Raw genomic sequence first — 18,919 nt, 5'->3', positions numbered from 1 at the left:
TCCATGAGGATTGACCCTGCTAGTCACTTAGGGTAAAATCATCTGCTAAATGATAAACCCAAAGCAGAGGAACACACATAAATACACACACATACACATATACATAAATACACACACACACACACACACACACACACACACACACACACACACATACATATATATATATACATATATATATATACACATATATATATATATATATATATATATATATTAGAGCTGTCGAAATTAACCTGTAAAAGCATGTGATTCATTTAAAATGTTAAACATGTTAATTTCTTTTGAACATGATTTTATTCAGCTCCGTGTGAGTTCTAAACACTTTCAACCTTTGCAATGTGTCAGGGGACATTTCACTGACATACACACCAAAAACAAACACATCAGCGATTGAGAAGGGTCCTCTAAACCAAGGTTATTATCGTAAACTAAAATGAAAATGAAATGTAAATTTTTTTTTTCGTAAATTGAAATAAAAAATAGCATCAATGGAAAAACTGAAACTAAACTAAAATAAATTTTCATTGGTCTCAAACGAACAAAATGATAATGAAAAAACGCCCTCCTGAAACTAAACTAAAATAAATTTTCATTGGTCTCAAACGAACAAAAATAATAATAAAAAAACGTCCCTCCCCCTGAAACTAAACTAAAATAAATTTTCATTGGTCTCAAACGAACAAAAATAATAATAAAAAAACGTCCCTCCCCTTTTCTCCCCAATTTGGAATGCCCAATTCCCAATGCGCTTTAAATCCTCGTGATGGTGTAGTGATGCCTCAAGGACGAATCTCAGTTGCTTCCACGTCCAAGACAGTCAATCCGCGCATCTTATCACACGGCTAGAGTGCGTTACCGTGGAGACCTAGTGTGTGGAGACCTAGCGCGTGTGGAGGCTTCATGCTATTCTCCAATGTTACCGGCAGTACAGAGTACTGACTCAATTCTGTACCCGCCGTTTGAGTACAGCCAGCTGCTTTCTCTTTCAAACGCTCACTCTCACACGTGTATGTCTGCGCGCGAATGCTCGTGTCTCGCTGTGAATGCAGATGCGTGCGTGAACAGTCAAACGCACTTGAGGTGTCAAAATGCCGCTCTTGAAAACACCAAATCTGCCTTCAAGGAGATATTAAATGTAAATACAACCCTTAATGTACTGTAATACATCAGGGTACAATACGAGTAAGAGATGAGAAGTATACATCCAATCTGAGCAATGTGTAAATGCAGCCTAATAGACCAGCTGCTGTCTGTTAGATCGGTAATATTAATCACAGCAATACTGACAAGACAAAAGAAAAAGACTTCCTGTTTTTATATTATGATATTTAATGTTGGATTGCTTCTGTAACTGAAATGTGGAGCATTGTTTACTCTGTTCTCTATTGAATTACTCGACTGTATTTTATTACTGCCTCTTGAATATTTACTCTAAAAGCTTGAATCAATGTTTTCTTGAACATTGAAGACTACTTGTTTTATTTAATTTGTTAATATTTATATTAATAATTTTTTTGGTGTTTTCAAAAGCATATTTGTTTATTTACTTAGTAGTTGGGTAGAATAAAAGGTTGCTGCTGTTAAAAAAACATTTGGGAAATGAATGAATATTTATTATAATATAACCTTTATTGGCATGACTGTTCATTGTCAAAGCATGAGGTTAAAACAAAGAGAACAGAAATAATGTAACAATGTCCAGTCATTTATTCTGTCTTTTTCTCTCTTACGCACACGCGCGCACGCACGCACGCACACGCGCGCGCACACACACAGTCTTTTCACTCATTTCATTTGGATTTGGTAAAGTTTTGTTTGAGGTTTAATTTTTAGAGACACAATAAGAGTTACTTTCTCATGTCCAGCGCATCAAAGAGGACTTTGTGGTTAAATTCAAAGAATTACTCATTACACAAATGCCTGTTTTCCCCATTCTCCATTTACACCTTATATCAAATCTAAAACTAAAATAAAAACTAAATGTACTGAAAAACTAAACTAAAACTAACCAAGCACTTACAAATAAAACAAAAACAAAATTAAATGAGTGAAGAAAAAAAAAAGAAAATAAAAACGAAATAAAACATTTGAAACTATTATAACCTTGCTCTTAACCTTTTTGTAACACAGATGGGACTTTTGTGTTAAGGGACTTGTGTCATGTCCCACTAGAGTGACGCATCAGTATTTCCCCAATCACGTTGTACTTCCATCTTACCAGACAATTCTGATCAAGGATCATTTAAGTGTGAATTGTCAGCGCTAAAAGCAAAGCAAGATGATCTCCGAGTGCTTTTCAAAGAGGAGGGAATCATGTACGTAAATGCAGCTTCACAATTGCTGTAACAGTGGAAAGCCACGATTTCTATTGTGGAGGATGAATGTTTAAGATATTTAATGTCCATTGTAATGAATATGCAATCTATGGGAACTAGTTATTTCAATTAGTCAACCTCCTACTTAGACTTGAAAGATATAGTTACTTGCATTAGTGCTATTTTAGTGCATTTCTATCTTTATACTGTGGAAGGGTTTGTTTGGAAAATGTTTAAATATTATTGTTACATATGGTTTTCTTTTCATTTCTAAAAAGGAACTAAATGCATTTTCATAGTCAAATTTCAGCACTTTCTAAATCTGCGATTAATCATGATTAACTATGAAAAATCATGCGATTAATTGCAATTAAATATTTTAAATCGACTGAAAGCACTAATATATGACTTGTTAAGTAATACTAATAAATGTATTGTTTCAGTTGAATATTATACAGAAGTTACATGAGGGCACAGAGGATTTTCTTGTTTTGAACTGTTGGTGACGTATGTAATACTTTTGTCGCTACTCATCTGAAACATTGTTACAATAACAAATACCATCAGCATATAACCTTTGTACTTCAATACTGTCTTTATTACAAAATCTTACATTGCCCAAGTTTACACTGTACAAAAGGACAGTATTTCATACATCACTGTATTTACAAAATCGACGTGTATATCAAAGAGGTGCGCTAAAAGGCAAATGACTTCAATCACCACAAGCGTGTCAAATAAGGCAAGAATATCATATTGACATTACATTACAAATTCAGTACGCATTTAAAATCAGAGACACATTTTAAAGAGATTGATTCAACCAGAGATTATTTAGCAGAGATGGGTCACTTCTATTTAAATTGGAACGCCCAACAGTCAACGGATGTAGAAAGGAAGTCCCGCCTTATAGTTAAAAGAGCCAATCACCTTTTAGATACAGACATCACCTGTCAATCACCTTTAGAATGCACATGCTCATTAGCTATGCAAGCTGGGAAAATTGTGTTTTTTAGTGTAATATGAGGTAAAGAATCACAATTTATGATACCAGTATTAGCAGATTTTATTGCTGGTTAGAAATATGTTCTTTGATCGTAATCTTGACCAACCGTTTTTGAGATTTTGGTCTTTCCCATTCAAGTAGATAGAAAATAACCTCTCGAGAGCATTCCAAAGATGGCCGACAGTGGACTGACTTGCTAGAATGACTTTGACTGTACCCTGAAGAGAAGTGTTGCGATTTAAAACATCAGCATGAAAATAAACATTTACTTAAGAAATCGAACAATGTCCTTCTTAAATGGTTTGTTGGTCAATCAAGTTTTCATTCTGAATAGATCAAAGACACCGCACAAGAGAAAAATACCATTCTAAAGAGATAATGTGTACAGTGTGTGTGTGTGTTAATGTGTGGGTGTGTGTATATGACACAGCACTCTCATGGACAGGTTGTTGCCCTGTGTGTCAATAAATGGTCGCTGTACCCTTGTGTCCCTGTGTTAATCGACCTCATTCACATCAAACCACAATTCAACATCATATTAAACACTTCTCAATTATTCATAAACAGTCTGCATTTGGCACAGCTATGGGTGAAAGACAGTATGAAACAAAAGATTCATAGTTTGTTTTATACATTTAGTGCCTTGTATATACAGTAATATAGATCATATCATCATTTCAATCTTTCATTATGCTGTAATGCTATGTTTCTTTTGCATTTACGCAACACTAGTTTAGTTCTACAGCCGTAAAATGTTCATTTTAGGTTTATTTTATTATGTCTCAAACATAATTGTGTCAATCGTTCCACTTCAGATTATTATTTCATATAATTGGCACATATTCAGCAGTATGTCAAGTTTTATCCATCGTAATTAGACTCTACATCTCTATAAAAATGATAATTATATAGAAATTTCTATCAATATAGACTATATAAATGTCAGATTGTAGTTTACAGCATTACATTCTGTGTGTAGGACAGTCTGTCAGTCAGCATTTAAATGAATTATCTTATCTCTTAAATTAAATCTAATAAATTAAATGTTTTTTTTTATATATATTTCACATAGTGTTGTGAAAAAGTATTTGCCCCTTCCTGATTTCTTGTATTGTAGTGTATTTTTCATACTAAATACTTTTAGATCTTCAAACGAAATATAATATAAAACAAAAGGCAACCTAATAAAACACAAAGTAGAGTTTAAAATATATATATATATACACATGTTTTTTTATTGAAGCAAAAAAAGAAATCCAACACCTATATCACCCATGTGAAAAACTAACTGCCCCCTTAAACTTAATAGCTGGTTATGCCACCTTTAGCAGCAACAACTGCAACCAAACACTTCTGATAACTGGAGATCAGTTTTTCACAACGCTGTGGTGGAATTTTGACCCACTCTTCTTTGCAGAACTGCTTTACTTCAGCCACATTGAAGGGTTGGAGCATGAACTGCCTGTTTAAGATCCTGCCACAGCATCTCAATCGGGGTCAAATCAGGACTTTGTCTAGGCCACTCCAAAACTTGAATTCTGCTTATTTCAGCCATTCAGAGGTGGAATAACTCTTATGCTTTGGATCATTGTCTTGCTGCATAATCCAGTTGCGCTTGATCTTCAACTCACGCACTGATGACGGGACGTTCTCCTTTAGGATTTTCTGGTTGAGAGCAGAATTCATGTTTCCCTCAATTATTGCAAGTCACCCTGAAGCAGCAAAGCACCCCCACACCATCACACTACCACCACACACTAGCTTTATTGATTTGAGTGAGGCCTGCAGTTTCTTGGATATTGTCCTTGGCTTTTTTGTGACTTCCTGGATGAGTCATCTCTGTGCTCTTGGAGGAATTCTGGAAGGTCGGCCACTTCTGGTAAGGTTCACTACTGTGCTAAGTTTTCTCCATTTGGAGATAATGGCTCTCACTCAGGTTCTTTGAAATAGCTCTGTAACCCTTCCCAGACTGATGTATTTCAATCACCCTTTTCCTAATTATTTCTGGAATTCTTTCCACCTTGGCATAGTGTGCTACTGGGTGAAACCTTTCAGCTAATTTTATACTGCTGAAATGTTCTTTTCAGGTGTTGACTTGATTGAACAGGACTGGCAGTAATCAGGCCTGAGTGTGTCTAGTCAAGCTGAACCCCATTATAAATGCAGTTTCATAGATTTGGGGAATTAGTTACTAAGGGGGTGGGGGCAAATACTTTTTCACAGCACTGTAAATATGTCACTAATTAGAGACTGTTTGATTTGTAATTCTGCAGTGCATTGTTTTACACCGTCTAAACTTTATGAATGGTCTACACAAGAAAGTATTACACGGAGATAGATACAAGAAGAGTGTAAAATGAGAGCAGTGACACCTGAGCAATACTTGAAACTTGAAAGCGACCTCCAAAGTTTTTTAAAGATTGTATAGATATCATTAATGTATGCGTTTCCCCCCACATCACTAATCCAAGCCCTAACTGAAGTTTTAAAGGTTTGATGAAGTTTTGCTTATGTATAATAAAAAATAACAAATACACACACCTTAAAAGATCATTTGAAAATTACAAGTTCAAATTTAGTAGTTTAAATTCATGGCATATGCTTCTCCTATTGCCAGTGTAGTATATAATATAAACGTATTACATGCAAACACCACCACATTCCCTCAAATGCACTGAAGATTATAGAAAAATTACACACAATTTCCTCGCAAGAACATCTAGTATTTACAGACTCAAATAAATGTTGGCTAATTCTGCATAAACATGAGAAATGACGCCTTGAGAAAAATACACTTTGAGGCTTTTAAACATCGCTGCAGTGTAAGAGACTACGGCATCTTTTGAAGAGAGTGTTTGTTGTCTTTCTGTAGTGGAGTACACATGCATTTTGAATCTGTATGTAGTGAGTACGATTTAGTGTTCTGCCTTTAAAGTCAACATGAACCAGCATCAGACTGAATGGTGAAAAGTAGGTGATGAATGTGAGTTTGCGGTGGATTGTGGAGGACTACTCCACTCCTGAAACACCACTGCCTCACACTTTTGAGGAGGCTTTTTGACCAGGACATGGAGGCTGAAGGACAAATTCACCCTCCTCAAACAATGTCTAAATAGCTTTTTGGTGAATGGTAACATTAACTAATATCCTGTGTGACATGGGTAACGTCAGCCGAAAAAGCAAATTTGTTTCAGATGTGGCTCAAGTTCACACATTTTTATAATTCTTTTTCTTCTGAAGAACATACACTGATGTATCATTCACATTAACACCAGGGATGTGTATTAAAGTAAATAGCATCAATTCTAATTGCATGTTGACTTTAACTGTAATCTTTATAAAAAAGGCAAGACTATATTCCTTTCAACTTCCTTAATGTTTTTACCTGAAGAAGTTCATAACATTTTTACTATGGAAGACCAAAGTATTCATAATAAAACATTGAAATTATTAATTTGTTAATTTGAAGTGTAGTTTTTTGTATTACTCTTGAATACAGTGCAAGTCACTCTGGGTAAAAACATCTGTTAAATGTAAGTATCATTTGAGAATTAAACCTATTATTATTTAAAGTGACACATGCAAATACTATTTTAAAAAAGTTGTGTGCAAGTTGATATTTTGCGATATTTCATACAATAATCGTCGTGTTTTTCTGGGATTGTATTTAAAAACAAATTAATAGTTTTTTAACCCCTTAAACTCTGTTGTTCTTCACACCCAAATTTAGAAGCTTACCGTTCACACATACAGTGATCATATTGCAAAATATTGCTCTCATATTACAGAAACCCCACCACAAAAAAATCCAATCATTTATAAATAATTTTGCATATGTTTACAGTCTTATGACGAACAGACATTTTTATCCTGTCTTTGAAAGCCTGTGATTAAACTCTGTTTGCTCTCATGTACCTGCAGAAAGTGCCAGTTCATTCCACTAGATGGCAGCAAGTACAAGGAAAAAGAAATTTGCCCTTTATCTGCCTCCATCACAATATACAGATCTGAAATGCAGATGCTGTTCTAACCCAGTTGAGCATTCGCCATTTGCTCGTCCATAGACATTCAGTCTATTTTGCAGTCCCACGCATCTTCCCCAAAGTTTAGTCAAATATCTCATCCCCTGAGTGGACAGTAAGCTAAGTCTAGGTGTTGTTAAAATGCTGAGATATATTATATTAATAGTCAAGAACATATTAAGCAGATGATTTGTTAATCATCCTTTTTCTGCTGGAAAAATGTAAAACTTCTTTATAATTCAGTGTTATCTATCTTTGGTTTGACGGCTGGGGCGGAAATCCACCAAAAACCTATTATTGCGCCCATACCCCTTGACAAAGCGTAATAAAATCTGAGACTGTATGGGTTGTTCTGAAAAATGATTATTTTAAAAATAATTTTATAAACTTATTGCACATTTCTGGCCCTGCCCACAATGTTTAAGGGGTTAATTATTTATTGTTTAATTATTTCATTGCGAGTTCTTTGGTCCTCCATATTTTACTCATGTCTTGTTGATTATTTGTAAAACAGTGTTGATTTAGTTTTTTCCCCTGCCACAGTTTTGTCGCTGTAATCACCACTGCTGTGTCCCTCAGTTTGACGTTTTTGAGATGTCCAAGTACATTTTTCTGTCCTATTCAGATCTGTCCTCTACACTTCTTCTATGTCCTTTTTGGGGTCACCCTCTTCTCCGACGGTAGGCACATTGATAGTGGCAGCACTGTGACTTTGACTCCCGCCAGCCTTCGCAGTGAGGCCTGAGGTGAGAGATGATGTGCTGCCATTCTTGGTTTGTGAACTGCTGGTGCGAGCGATGGCATGAACACGCCTGTCCAGACCACCGGTGTGGTGAGGTGCTCTGTTACCTACATCTTGAGCTTTGCCCTCCAGGAAGTAGGTGAGCATCTGACCTTTGCCTTTCACACTGATGTTACCTCGACACACCAGATCGTAGTTGTTCTGAAGCAACCGGTAGACATCTTCTGTCACCTGAGAAAATGGTAAAATCAGAAATATTTTAATAGAAGCTTAGGAATAAATTATCCTAACAAATGTCTCCATTATCTCGGTGCAAAATAAAATGTTTTTTAAATTTTTTTATGAAATGTGACCTGGACATGGTCTTGAGAGGTTTTGTGAGATTCACACAAAGATATCAAATATATCTTAGTTTCTTTCATGTACAAGTACCTGGATCTTCCCTGGCACCCCAGTGCTGTCCATGCGACTGGCGACATTCACTGTGTTCCCCCAAATGTCATACTGTGGCCTCCGAGCACCAATAACTCCTGCGACTACCGGACCTACATTAATACCTGATCATTCAGAAATAAAACATAAAAAAAAAATTTCCCATTCAAGAACGTAACTTTGACACTGCGTCAGAAGCTGACGCAATGGGAGTACCAAACAGGAACTCTGCCTTGCTCCAGCACTACAGAGCTTGTAGACCAGGCACATTCATGTTCACAATTTGGGCAAATATCCAGCTGTGCCAACTCTGTTGCGCTGAGTGACCACCCCCTCGATGGGAAGTGCCATTCAGCCACCAGCAGCCACCATTGAGCACAGACGAACACAGCTATGTGCTTCGTAAGGCGACTGCCTCAGAAGCCTCAACGGCATTCTGTCCTCCACTTTACAGTACGGGACTTACCGATTTTAAGCTTAGAGGTACAATACCTCCTCGCCAAAGACGCGATAGAGGAAGTACTGGTGTGAATCAGAATGTCCTCTACAGCCATTAAAATTCTGGTTGCCAAGTAGGACGGGGGGCTGGGGCTCATACTGGATTTGAGGCACCAGAATAGAACACTTATGATTGTCACATAATTGTTACAGATTTTGTCTTAAGTCTGAACACTGAACTGGTTGGTGTCAAGCGAATTGCAGATGAATATGTGCAGGTATCCCCTTGCTGCAGACCAATTTTTAGCTTTGCCTTTAAAGGGACTGCATTCCAGTTCAAGGCCCCGCCCTGCGGGTTGTCCATGGCAAGAACGTGTAGATGCTGAGCTTGCGCTGCTGAGGCCAAGTGGCATCCTTATTACTACCTCAATGATTAGTTGCTAGTAGTTCAATCAAAAGTACAAGCGGCAAGCACAGAGACCTGTGCTAGCACACTGGGACCTCAAGCACAACTGGACAAAGAGACGTACGGGAATAATACATGTCCTGACTGGTACGGACAGCACTGCAGATGGTCAATGCGCCTAATGTTGAACTTGGTGTGCTGAATTCTCCTCTGGAGTGAGTCGTGTCTCCTTTGTGTGACACATGTCCTGGCCACCTGAGCAGCAGAACAAGTTTACTCTAGCATCAGGGAACCAGAATGGGGAATGAAGAATCCACTCTCAATCAGTTCACTGGAACTGGAAGACATTTGAGAAGCTGGACCATTTTGCCTCCCCAGAGACCACGCATCATCGCATCAAAAGACAGGTACTTCAAGACAGCAAGCTCCATCATGGCTTACTCTTTAAGTAAGCTATATGTCTCTATAAGACATATGTCTAGCTGCAGGATGGGCTTTCCCTAACACCTTTGTAAGGTTTTATGACCGGTATGCATCTTCCCTTTCCTCCCACATTTTCTTGAAGGAACGCTAAAGATCTCGAAGGATCACTAACAATAAAAAATGGTTATTAATGGTCTTCGATTAAAAGCGATGGTTCTCACTGTTGCGAATGAGAGCATGTGTACAATGTTTCACTAGCCGGCCGGGTAGTGAAACATTGGGCCAAAGCCTTGGTCAGGCAATTGCTCTGCTCCATTCTTTCCCACTAACCAGAATGTGTGCAGAGACATTGCTCCACTACCCTGCATGGCTAGTGTCTTTGTCTTGGCAATGAGCCATTGGTTTATTTTTCCACCTCCTTTCATATTTTTCTATACAGAAGTGTGGCTACAGTAATGCTTCTGACTAACCCTGTAAGGGCCAGTAGGCATTGCATGTCAGTGCTATGGCATTATGATATATGGCTCCCATAGCGTCAGCTTCTGATGCAGCATCAAATTAACCTTGAAAGGAAACATCACTGTTACTTGTTGTAACCTTTGGTTCCCTGAAAGGAGTTATGAAACACATTGCATAGTTGTGCAGCAGCTACAGATTTTTCGCTGTCATGGGATGCGAGACACACTTTCATTCCCTACAGACATAAAAGATTTTGATAACGTGAAGTTGGCTTCCTCTTATATCTTCATGATGATGTCAGCTTCGCCAGCCAACGAAATTACTGTGATGGTATAGGGTTTCAAAGTCCTACCCCTGATGGGTTCTCTCATAGCATCAGCTTCTGATACAGGATCTCGCTCCCTTCTTTCAGGGATCCAAGATTATGCAAAATAACAGATACATTTCTACATTTATCTCTGAATGAAGACATGAAAATATACAGCGCCAAGAAAAAGTTTGTGATCCCCTCAAAAATATATTGTTTTTTGCAAACATGACTGATAAACTGTGAAATAATTCAATAGGATTACAGAGACCTCAGATGAAGTCAAAGGCACTGTTGTGTCTTTAATGTTATCATGCAAGTAAAAGTATAATACATTTGATGGAATGAACTACTTAAATTATTAAATGGATTGGAAAATGTGCATTTAATGGAGGAATTCTTTATCAAAACAAAAAGCACAACAAATTACAACATATTTATAAAAGATATTATGTGTTTCCACAACTTACCCACTCGCAAGACAAAATCATTATATGACTGATAGTTGATTTCATCAAGGACATCAAACATTTCAATGGCAAAGTCTGCTATTGTACTCAAGTGGGTTGCAGGGGATTTTTTTGCCTACAAAGAAGTGAACTGTTACACTCCCAAATGATCTGTAAATATAATTTTTAACATGTCCTATATTATTATAGACTAATATAATGACCTTGGTTCCAATAGTAGGCACCAATCCAACTGCTGCCATATATGTGCTGCCAATAGTTTTGATTTTCTCAATATCTTTGTAACATTCTTTGTCCATGAGCTGCATAATTGAAAAAAGAGAGAGAAAAAGTAAACTACAATTCAATCTTTGTAAAGAAATTCATGTGTAGGCACAATTCATATTTGTCTAGAAAGCTTATGTCAAGCAAAAGATTTACGAGAAACAGATATTTAGCCAAGCGTGTCCAAACTTTTGACATATTGTGTATTTTGTAATGGAGGAAAGCAGGAAACTGACCTCGTCAAAGTCAGCGATAATCTCATTCAGCAGTCTGAGACACTCTACGCCCATGTTATTACCATCTAGCTCAATGTAGAAGTCATTAAAGTTGGGTATGGATGCAAACAGCACACCAACCTGGGCGTAGGACTGATAATAGAGATCCTGGGAAAAAGAGAAATCAGTCAAACAGGCTATAAGCACTGTTCTGATGTATCAGAATCAAATCCCATGTTGATGAGACCAATGCTGCTGGCCACCACCAGCACATAGAGTAGGGAATTTACTAAGATTGAGTCCAACAGTGTTGGTCCACTTTTTTTTTTTTTTTTATACAACTTTTTAGCAGGTTGTATATTTAAAAACAAAGACTATAGCTGCTTTAAATAGTATCATTTGTAATATGAATAGTAATATTGTGCTTCTGTAGGCTAATAGATCATCTTTATACACAGAAAATGTAATAAGGTGTCCTGTGTAAGATCTCACCATATTTCTGGGGTTTGACAGTAAAAAGTGTTGTGCCACGTGCACAGGCAGCAAATTAAAGAGAATTCTCTTGTTGTCCAGTTTCACTTTCTCCATGCCGTCTCTCTCCTCCTCTGCCTAAACACACAATAATGGAGCATGTACATATAGTCAATGTGAAGAACTCCATCAGCGGTTACTCTAAGACACTTGAGGACATTTGTGTGAACTTGAGGAACATCCACTAAAATTCACCTTGAGTGTGTCTCATCGCGCTCCCTTGTTCCCCATGTCATGAATGAGAATATCGTGATCACGTCATGATTAGCTAGTGTGATGATCCATTAAACACTGGGACACTGATGACTTCATTACCCGAGACAATATTACGAGCTTGTGCACTAAAACAAAGCTGTTGTGCTGCTTCATTGTAGATGTAGTCTCATTTTTATCTTCTTAAAAATGTAATCTAATCCAAATAAACAACATGAGAGAGACTGTGGAAGACATGGTGACATTTCCGGAAAGTAAATGGTCATCAGGCAAATGCTCCCTGGTTTTTACAGTGCATTCTGAGAATTTCTAGGGAGCGCACGATTTTGCAAATGGGACTGCCACAGAAATGGCCGACTCCCTGGGCAATGCGCAGACTACTGAAATAGGGAGCTGACTGAGATGCATCCTTTGACATCAGCTGCTTAAAGGTTGTTGCAAATTGATGTGAGATCTGCAGATGTCGCTTGCGTTTATATTTTCTTATTTAATGCACTTAAGTTTAAGGCCACTATATTCTTGCCGGCTTACAGCCGCTAATGAGCATTACGATTTCTCCCATTCATATTTCTACTAGTGGTCAATCTCCTCCCTTTTATGCTCTCTTTGTCAATACCAGGGTAATTGAAGATTTCTTTATGTACCTGTGTGGCCCAGAGGAAGTCTAGGCGAAGTTTGAGATCCAGCTGTCTGGAGTGAAGGGCCAGTGCAGTGGAGAACAACAGCAGAGACAGGATGGGCTCCAAACTGCGAACACTGAATGAGCCAGACCTTCTCTCCACAAATACAAAACCAAACAATTCAATAGTAACAGTAGACACTTTGCATGAGAAAATCCCTCAAAAATGACTACTGAAAAAATGAGATGGTGCTTGACTATGACAACTCGCCACCATGATCTAAGATTGTTTTGGATGGTTGAAAGGGTATTGTAATGCTGTTGCTAAGGAGTTCTGACTGGTTGTCAGGTTATTCTGGGAGGCTCACCTGCCCACATCAAATGAGCCCAGCAATAGGTCTCACCTGTTTTTCCTCCACCAGGCGAGGACCATAAGTGTCATCACTTAGAAAAGTACCAGCACACCATTCCTCAACATGCTGCATAATTTGAGGCAGTGCTGGTGCTTCGGGGGGCAATGCCCCCACACTACTTATATTTTAGTGTATATTGTTTTTTTATGTTATATATAGTTTATGGGCTTTAGCATTTCTACAACAAATTCCCCTTCCGTATTTCCTCCTTGTGCTGACTCTGATTTGAGATATCATTCATGTCTGTAGCACAAACCGTGCCCGACGAGTGAAGGGGTTTTTCAAATCCTTATCCTGAGTATGAGCACTAGTAAAAGTGATGCTTGACCAGGGGCGTGTCTAGGGGGAGGCTGGCGGAGGCAGTGCCTCCCCTAGGATAAGCTCTGCCTCCCCTGAGAATTTGAGAAATAATCTGTCCATCTGATCAGAGGCGGCAGCGATTTTGCAGGGCTTCAGCCCCGAATGTTTTGAGTGTAGCCCTGAATGTATTTTGAATAGTTGACTGACAAATATGAAACCGGACAAAAGCCTATGTAAACCCCTGAAATCATAAGTTGCTTTATTTCATTGTGCTTTGGCTTTGCACATACTGCATACAGCCTGTAAAAATAGACATAGGCATAATCTAGCCTATAGAATAAGTTACTTTGCTGTCGGTAGCCTATGGGCGACTCCGTTTCTTCCTCTCTGTTGAATATGCAGCAGGTAGAGGAGGAGCTTGCACAGTCTTTGACATCAACTAACGTTACTTAGTGGCGAGTTAACGGCAATTAGCAGGAAAGACAGCAAAAATTAAGCAAATGAGGCTTTGGGGATTTTTCCGAAAGAAATCAGTGGGTCAGAATTCACATTTGTTTTTGTCCTTAAAGTCTTAAGATCATCATCTAGCTGGCTTTCACCCACAGTAGGCTAAACCTCAAGAGTTGTAGCCTCTAACCTCCTTGTTTAGATTGACGCAGCTTGGTAGCTCAGAGTTAACGCAGTCGCCTCTCACGCCGGAGATCGCGGTTCGAGCCCCGTTCAGAGCGTGCGTTTCTTGTTTATCAGATGTTGTTTTCGCTAAGGATAACCAATAAGCATTAACATAAAATGTATGCGTGACTTGTTTTGTGATATTAGTTTGTAGGAAATATACACTTTGATTTGATTAAATGGTTTTGTAGAGTGTAGCAAAGATGAGCAACAGACTGAGGAGCAGCAGCAGCAGCTGTGCCAGAATCAGGCATGGAAACTGGTAACAATTAATAAGTCACTTTACTTCAGAGAAAGTTAAAAGTGAAACGTTGTTTATCTCAATGATCCTAATGAAAGGATTTTGACAGATGAATTATTCTCATAGAGATGATGAGAATTATATACAGTTCGATGCCATAGTGTGTCAATGAACTTAGACTAAAGTCATTCATGTATTGCTTTAACTTAGGATCTTATACATCATTTTGACTATTTATGTCAAAAAATATAAATTATTTATATTCAATATTTTTTTTACCTCACTTTACTCACTATAATATAACTCTTTTGTGATGACTTTATGTGTAATGTACATGAAAATTCAAGAATCATGATAGATATTAGGGCAATCCCACTGATCTGCTCTTCCCAATACATTTTCTTCAATGGTATTGGTCCACAATTTGACATATGTAGCACTTGATGAATTAGTTGTTTGAAGCTGATTTGCAATAAGTTATGTGCTGTATCTGTTCTTTTGCATCACAGATGATTCAGGGAGGAGAGAGGATGTTGAGGATAGTACTAGAGTGGAAGAGTTAGGAACTGTAGAAACAGGCCCAGCCAGAGCAAAACTCAAAGAATACACTCTCACCAGCTTTGGACTACAGAGAAGTGGTTGCTAGTGTGAAAATAAAATTGTCTGGGCTAAGCCCCGGATGTCCTTCAATGCTGGAAACGCCTCTGCATCTGATGATAAATTACAATTTAAAAGTGGATTGTTTTGTGCATATTGTTCCATCGCTAGCAGATGAGTGAGGTCTGACACAACAAAAATCCAGTTTAAGCCCTATAGCCCTTGACCTAAAGGGATAGTTCACAGAGATATTATATGTTATGTCTGCTGAACACAAATTATATTTTAGAAGAATATCTCAGCTCTGTAGGTGCTCACAATGCAAGTGAATAGTGACCAGACATTTGAAGCTCCAAAAAGCACATAAATGTAGCATAAAAGTATTCCATATGACTCCATGTCTTCAGAAGCGATAGGATAGGTGTTGGTTAGGAACAGATCAATATTTAAGTCCTTTTTAAATATAAGTTCTCCTCCCTGCCCAATAGGGGGTGATATGCACGAAGGATGCGAATAACCAAAATGCAAGAAAAAGAAGTAGGTGAGACGAGTGCTTAGAAAAGTTAATGTGAAAGTGAAGATTTATAGTAAAAAAAAGACTCAATTATTGATCTTTTTCTCACCCACACCGATCATATCGCTTCTAAAGGTATGGATTTAACCACTTAAGTTGTATGGATTACTTTTATGATGACTTCATGAGCTTTTTGGAACTTCAAAAGTCTGGTCACCATTCACTTGCATTGTATGGACATACAGAGCAGAGATATTCTTCCAGAAATCTTTGTTTCTGTTCAGCAGAAGAAAGAAAGCCATACACATCTGGGATGCTATGAAGGTGAGCAAAATGTTTGGGTGAACTATCTCTTTAAAAACCTAACACTATTAAATGTTATTTTTCTTTCTTCAAAAATGCATATAATCTGCTGACTACCACCCCTGGAGTTTGCAAATTCAAATCCCAGGGTGTGCTGAGTGACTCCAGCTAGGTCTCCTAAGCAACCAAATTGGCCCGGTTGCTAGGGTGGGTAGAGTCACAAGGGGTAACCTCCTTGTGATCGCTATAATGTGGTTCACTCTCGGTGGGGCACGTGGCGAGTTGTGCGTGGATGCCACAGTGGATGGTGTGAAGCCTCCACACACACTATGTCTCCACGGTAACGCGCTTAACAAGCCATGTGATAAGATGTGCGGGTTGACGGTCACAGACGCGGAGGCAACTGAGATTCGTCCTCCGCCACCCAGATTGAGGCGAGTCACTATGCCACCACGAGGACTTTGAGCGCATTGGGAATTGGGCATTCCAAATTTGGGAGAAAAAAAAATGCTAATAATCTGGCCAGTTTATACAAATCTAGTATGAAAAACATATCTTACCCTGTAGTGTGTCTGAATCCGCTCAGCTCCAGTATGGTGACGTACAGCACCACCAGCACTAATAACAAAACCATTTTGGGCACCCAGGACACTCGAAGGAACAGCGCCATGGTCAGTGTGCCAACCATGCAGGATATGAAGGCATACTGCACACCCTCACATGGAAGCTCGGTCATGGTGCGGTTCATCCCACTGGTTGCGTCAATGATCACGATGGAGTGGGTGGAATTGGTGAACCAAAGCCACGGCATACAGCCTACCTGAAAGAGAGAGAACGTTTGTCCCAGTCCTCGATATAACACAGGGCTTCTTTACATTAATAAACCCAACATGCATGCCCATGTTGAATTTTTCAACAACGGAATCAGACTAAAATTTGTTTGAGCACGGTTCCGGCCGCCACTTCAACATGTGACGTAAGCGGTGATGATGAAAAAGGATTGGTCTATTGCTGACACTTTTGCATTGCTTTATGCTACAGTTGACTATGTCTGTTTTAAAAGCAATATAATAATGTTGTGTTTTGTGCTGTGAAACTGACACACACACAGTTGACTCCAATGAAGATTGATGTTAGCATGTTGCTAAGGTAACAATGTGATGGGGAGTGCAGGGCTAGCTGTAACACAAATGATTTAAAAGTTTCAACACACAAACACGATATCATATAAAAACTGTGTAGAGAAAAAAATGCTATTAAAAAAAGATTGCAAGATATTGTCGAAACGAAAGGCAAGAAAACAAGGAAGTTCATTTTCATCGGTTTATTGAAAACGTGTCTCGCACTACTTACACAACAAAATGTCGTAGAATAGCGCAGAAGTGTGCGGTTTGGGACGCAAGTTATGACTGTGATTATTTTATGTTGTAGGACAAAATGTGAATGACTCTTCAAATGATTTTAAAAACTTTTAATCCCAAACGGTCATTTTAAAACTGTTTGGAAATTACAGAGGGAACTCAAAGTAAATATTGGCGTATGTATTGACGTCACAGCTAAAAAGCACTATTGTGTGAAATGTTTTTTAATGATGTGGAACTATATTTGATACTTTGTAGTATTGAATGAAATACAAGTGCATACTTAATAAACAGCTCTCTCGCTCCAACATTAATCTTGGAAGATTTTTTTTTACCAACAAGCTTATTGCAATGAATTCTAGGATTGCAATTTTGTGCAATGTTGCGACCACCGGGTATCTTAAAAGGCAGAATAATTATGCTGCCTACTGTTTAAATATATCATGCCTTAAAATTCTGTCTAGTTACCGTACGTTCACACCAGAGGCGGCGAGAGCGTCAAATCGACCGGAAGTCATTCATTTTCAATGACAGCCAGCGTCTCTCCGCGGCGAGAAGCGCCGCGGCGAGTCTTGGGCGGCGTGGGCGTCAGATGGAAGTTCAAGTGCAGTCAACATTATGGTAATGAGCTGTGACGCGGTTCGGCGGCAACCTATTGGAATATAGAAGTGCTCCGCTCTAGCGAAGTCTAGAGAACACAACCGTGTAAACTTTGGTTCCCACCAAGCATTCGTTCCGAAGATAAAATGGAGGAGAAGCGAATTATTGCCGTGACGGGTTTCCTGTAATATATGACCAAGACCACAGTTATTACTACAAATGTATTTTATTTTTTATAACAAACAACTATAATTTTAATTACTTACTGCCATCGATCGATTAATTATTTTCACATTTTAAAGAGTTCATGAGGATATACGCTACTTGTGATAGGTCGGCAAAAAGTAAATGGTCGACATGTCTGGATGTTTAAATTGCGGCCCCTTTAAATATAGTTCACAAAACAAAGCATTCTGAACAAACGTTGCTGCCTATTTCAACTACGTCAGAGCGTCCATAAGCGTCGAAGGCAGGGCAGCCAGAGCGAATTTTGACGCTCTCGCCGCTTCTGGTGTGAACGTACAGTTAGGCAGCCCAGACTGAAATGCCAAAAATTGGATTTCAAACCATGTTTAGAATGGATATATACCATCATCATAAGTTGTGTGTTATCTGTGTGAGGATTGTACAGTGTTTTTCTACAACACACACTGAATTTATTTTTAGTTCAATCTTTCTTTCTAGTGGATTAATCAAAGACCAAATAATGAAAGCATGAGCTCACACCGAAGCTTTAGTAATTGGCACAGCGATGTTAATTCTTTCATCTAGTAAGATACAGATAGTGATATGTGCACGGATCAATGATGGAGTGTAAGAATGGTGAATAGTTACCACAAAGGCCTGAGCCACAGCGTAAATTAAGAGCACTATGAACACACACAGAACTGTGCGGATCTGTATGGTGAGGCACCCTGGAAAACACTAAGAGAGAGAGAGAGGGAGGAATTTTTTAATAATAAAAACTGGAAAAGTATATATATATATATATATATATATATATATATTAGTGAATATTATTCAATTATTAAAATATTTTTGAAAAATATTATT

The 18,919-nt window shown here is 38.4% G+C and overlaps 1 protein-coding gene across 4 annotated transcripts in view; it reads right to left on the bottom strand.

Moving 5' to 3' along the window:
* Positions 1–7,041: 7,041 nt before the first annotated feature.
* Positions 7,042–18,919, bottom strand: part of LOC127649622 (adenylate cyclase type 1-like) — an 84,265-nt gene continuing 72,387 nt past the window's right edge. The window contains exons 13-21 of one of the 4 annotated variants that reach the window (XM_052134822.1): positions 18,701–18,790; positions 16,466–16,725; positions 12,891–13,020; positions 11,995–12,111; positions 11,524–11,670; positions 11,227–11,325; positions 11,024–11,138; positions 8,521–8,645; positions 7,042–8,319 (exon numbers count right to left, since the gene is read on the bottom strand). In XM_052134822.1, coding sequence (XP_051990782.1) covers positions 7,981–8,319; positions 8,521–8,645; positions 11,024–11,138; positions 11,227–11,325; positions 11,524–11,670; positions 11,995–12,111; positions 12,891–13,020; positions 16,466–16,725; positions 18,701–18,790 — 1,422 coding nt within the window. In that variant the 3' untranslated portion in view covers positions 7,042–7,980. Of the gene's footprint in view, positions 8,320–8,520; positions 8,646–11,023; positions 11,139–11,226; positions 11,326–11,523; positions 11,702–11,958; positions 12,112–12,890; positions 13,021–16,465; positions 16,726–18,700; positions 18,791–18,919 lie in introns of all 4 variants that reach the window. The other 3 variants (XM_052134824.1, XM_052134823.1, XM_052134825.1) reach the window with 3 other exon arrangements.

This window comes from Xyrauchen texanus, chromosome 9 (assembly GCF_025860055.1).
Source record: "Xyrauchen texanus isolate HMW12.3.18 chromosome 9, RBS_HiC_50CHRs, whole genome shotgun sequence".
NCBI classification, from domain to species: domain Eukaryota; kingdom Metazoa; phylum Chordata; class Actinopteri; order Cypriniformes; family Catostomidae; genus Xyrauchen; species Xyrauchen texanus.
The sequence above is the reverse complement of the archived record's forward strand: the minus strand, read 5'-3'. Positions and strand labels throughout refer to the sequence as shown.